Consider the following 3,666-nt stretch of genomic DNA (forward strand, 5'->3'; position numbering starts at 1 on the left):
CAGGGATAGCTTGGGGACACCACCGGTGACAGCTGTGCCCCAGGCCATACCTGCTTGCTGGGCTCCTGGATCACCCGTGTGCCATTGGGCAGGTAATAGAGCAGCGCCCCGGTGCCCTGCACCAGCTCCCTGCCAGAGACTCGTGTCACCCACAGCAGGGACCCCCAGCTCACCCTGCCCTGAGCACACCCCAGCAGAAACAGAGGACCCACCACCTCCCACCCTGCTGTGGGTGCACCCTGGGGCCCCCACCCCGCCTGTGCCATGGATGGAGACAGGGAATAAGGGAGCCCCACTCTAAGTGCACCATGGATAGAGACAGAGCCCCAGGATCCCAGAAGGGTCCAGGGCCTCCATCCCACTCCCTGCTGCCGTCCCCGGAACCACAGACTCACCAGTTTTGCTCCAGCTCCAGCACCAGCCGCACCCCCTCAAGCTCCAGCAGGACTCTCAGACGGGCGGGGAATCCCCCCTGCCACAGGCCGCGGTTAAAGGGGTACCCCCTATCCCAAGCTGTCCCATCCCCACGCCCCCTCAGGAGCGCCGTGACCCGTGCGGCGACCGGGGACCCGCGTGGCCCTGGCGCGTGCCCGGAGGGAGAGGTCGGAAGGGATGCCCTGCCCACCCCGCAGGAAGCGTCCCTCCCTCCCGGGCTCATTGTGTCGGGGAAAGGGGGGGTGGACGGAGCTGCGCCCCCACCCCGTTCCCCCCGCGCTTCCTGCCCGGTGCAGCGCGGCGGAAACACTGGAGAGACTCCCAGCGGCCGCGGGGTGGGCTGGGCCCTTCCGCCCCCGCCGGGAGGGGCGCGGGGTGGATACCCCGACCCAGAAAGGTCCCTCCCAGCATCAGGAGAGGAAGGGGGATTTGTTGAGGGTTCCCCTCCCCACTGCTTCTGGGACGCCAGGGGTTCTGGGTGCTGGGACCCCCGAGGATGTGGCGCCAGGACACCGCATGTCCTGCACTGAAAAGGCGGGCAGGGGAAGGTGGCAGCCCCCAAGACATTGTCACGAGTGTGGGGGACGCCAGGGATGTGGGCGGGGGCTCACCTGGGTCGCTTCTGCCAAGCTGAGTGTCCGGTTATCCCACAGGACCCGCGGGGTCACAGACCAGGAGTGCCCTAATTCTTCACTGTGCTGCTGCGAGCTGTCACCTGCACAGAGCCCGGGGCCGCCGTGTCACCACCGCGTCACTCATCACATCCCAAACCCCCACGGTCACCCATCACATCCCAGACCCCGCAGTCTGCACCCTGGACCCTCCTGGTCACCCATCGCATTACGGACCCCTGCTGTCACCCACTGCAGCCCACCAGGGCAGGGGTTTGTGGTGGGAAGCAGTAACAGGGACCCCCACATTCACCTCACAGCAGCCAAGGGCACGGCTCCCGGCAGAGCCTGTGGGGGATCCCCCTGTTTGGGGGGTGCAGGAGGACGGGATGGGCTCTTCGGCCAAGCCTTGCATCACCTCGGCCGGCTGCCCAGTACAACCAGCACAGAGACTGGGCAGGGCTAGGAGCCCGGCTTGGCTGACTCAGAGTCCCCCTCCCTCTCCCGCCAGCTTTTGGGGAACCCCAGCCCGCCCAGGGCCCGGGGGATGCCGGAGGGGGTTTGGAGGGGGCACGCAGACTCCGCTCCCCACGGCCCCACCAGCCCGGGGAGCGCCGGGTCCCGGCAGCTGGACAGAACCGCGGTCGTGGGAAGGGATCCCCGAGCGTCCCGGGGAGGGGTCCCCGCGCGTCCCGGGGAGCGCACCGACCGTACCGGGAAGACACACCGGACATCCTGGGGAGGGGACAACGAGCTTCCAGAGGGGCTACGACTCCCGATCCCATCCCGGTCCTCCCCGGCCGCTCCCCGTGGGTATCCCCGCGATGCCCTGACCGGGGGCGAGCCGCGGTCCCCACCGACCCCCTCACCCGAGACTCCTGTTCCCCGCTCACCTGCAGCGCTCCCGGTGCCGGCGGCGAGCAGCAGCCCCGCGGCGAGGAGCAGCCGCGGCCCCATCGCCCCCATGGCCCCCCCGGGCCGCGCTGCCCCGCCGCGGCCGCCCCCGCCGGCTCCCGTCGCGCATGGCCCCGGCACCGGCACCGGCACCGACCCCGCCCGGCCCGGCCCGGGGGCGGAACTTCCCTCCCGGCCCCGCCGCCCCGTTCCGTTCTCCGGCACCGCCCAGGCCGGGGCGGGGCGGGGGCGGCTCCGTGTGCGCCGGGAGGGGCTGGTGTTGGCCGGGGTAGCGCGGCTGAGAACCCGGCGGTGCTGCGGGCGGGACCCCTCTCCATCCCGAGACCCCTGCCTTCAGCACCCCCTAGAGTGGAGACCCCCACCTTCACCTCCCAGGAGAGCAGAGGCATCCACCTTCACAATCTCGTGCTCTGGAGACCCCTCCTTCATCGTCCTGTACACTGAAGAGCCCCACCTTCACCAACCCCTGCCTCCATCCCCCAGGGCAGCAGAGACCCCCACATCACAGCAGAGAGACACCCCACCATCACCATCCCGTATGCCAGACACCCCTGCCTTTATCTCCTCGTGCAACGGAGACCCCCACCTTCATCATCCCAGACAGCAGAGACCCCCACCCTCATTACCCAGACACCACACAGCCCCACCTCACCTGCCCACACACGGAAGACCCCCCACTTCCATCTCCCCTCCACCCCCTTCCACCTCCCTGGCAGCTGCACCCCACAGACCCCACTTCACGCCATGCATGGGGGTTGCAGCCTTCACTGCCCACGGAGCCTCCTCCTTGCTGCTGTCCTGGAGGGGCTGGGAGCTGTGGGACCACGAGCAGGACACGAGCTCCCACCCCCCTCCAGCGCCGCTCGCAGCCTGAGGCACCACAAGAGTCCTGCTTGATCCTATTCTCCGTTACTGGGTGCAGGAAGATCATCCAAGCAAGGCTTTATGGCCCTCCCATCTGGGTCACCAAAATGTTGTCCTGAAATGGGTTCCTTCCCCTGGTGTGCAAGAGGCCAGTCCCACCCAGAGCTGAGGGATTTGATTTATTTCCAGTTCTGTGCCAGGGGTCAATCCCCAGTGCAACCCCCAGTGAGCAAACTGTTCGCTATTTCTACACTTTAGCAAACAAACTAAACATTCATGGTCTGCAAGGTACACAGCTCCTCATTTATTAGTAGTAATTAGTATTTTCTCTTCTATTGGTTAAAGGATTCTCTCGCTTCTCATGCTACCTAGGCTGCATGCTGAGTTTTCTCCTTTTGGGTCAGTGGGTTTCTTGACTCGGTGGTCGAGATCTTCCCTTGCAGCAATTACCCACTTTGCCCTTTTGATTGATGGTCAGCCTTGTTTGTTCCTGTCCATCTCGTGGTTGTGTGGCCAAGTGTCCTTGGTCCGTGCATTCAGTGTTCCGAGGGCTCCAGTTCCCACTGATGTATTGCCCCAAGTTTCTTCTCTCTACAGGTGCTGAGGCTTATTAAAGCTGCAATTACTGACACGTAATTACACAGAATTTCTCTGTTTGGAAGATGGACCCCAGGGCGAGCAGCACCCACCGCGACAGAGTGCAACTGAAACTGCTGAAATGTTCTGAAGGCAACGGAAACTGTCACGCAGGAGCTGACAACGGTGGGAGCCCTGCAAGCAGCACCTTGGAAACTGCTCACTCAGTCTGCTGCCATCCCACAGAGAGAGGGAGCCCGAGGGA

General features: G+C 65.1%; 1 protein-coding gene across 1 annotated transcript in view; it reads right to left on the reverse strand.

The window, feature by feature from the left end:
• The window catches only part of LOC121667648 (disintegrin and metalloproteinase domain-containing protein 15-like), a 3,522-nt gene extending 1,469 nt beyond the window's left edge, over positions 1-2,053 (reverse strand). The window contains exons 1-4 of the mRNA XM_042034523.1: positions 1,940-2,053; positions 1,047-1,150; positions 396-472; positions 24-129 (exon numbers count right to left, since the gene is read on the reverse strand). Coding sequence (XP_041890457.1) covers positions 24-129; positions 396-472; positions 1,047-1,150; positions 1,940-2,012 — 360 coding nt within the window. The 5' untranslated portion in view covers positions 2,013-2,053. The remainder of the gene's footprint in view (positions 1-23; positions 130-395; positions 473-1,046; positions 1,151-1,939) is intronic.
• Between the last annotated feature and the right edge of the window lie 1,613 nt (positions 2,054-3,666).

Source organism: Corvus kubaryi, unplaced genomic scaffold, assembly GCF_017639235.1.
Source record: "Corvus kubaryi isolate FWS band 111438036 unplaced genomic scaffold, C.kubaryi_AGA036_p1.0 37373, whole genome shotgun sequence".
Classification (NCBI taxonomy): Eukaryota; Metazoa; Chordata; class Aves; order Passeriformes; family Corvidae; genus Corvus; species Corvus kubaryi.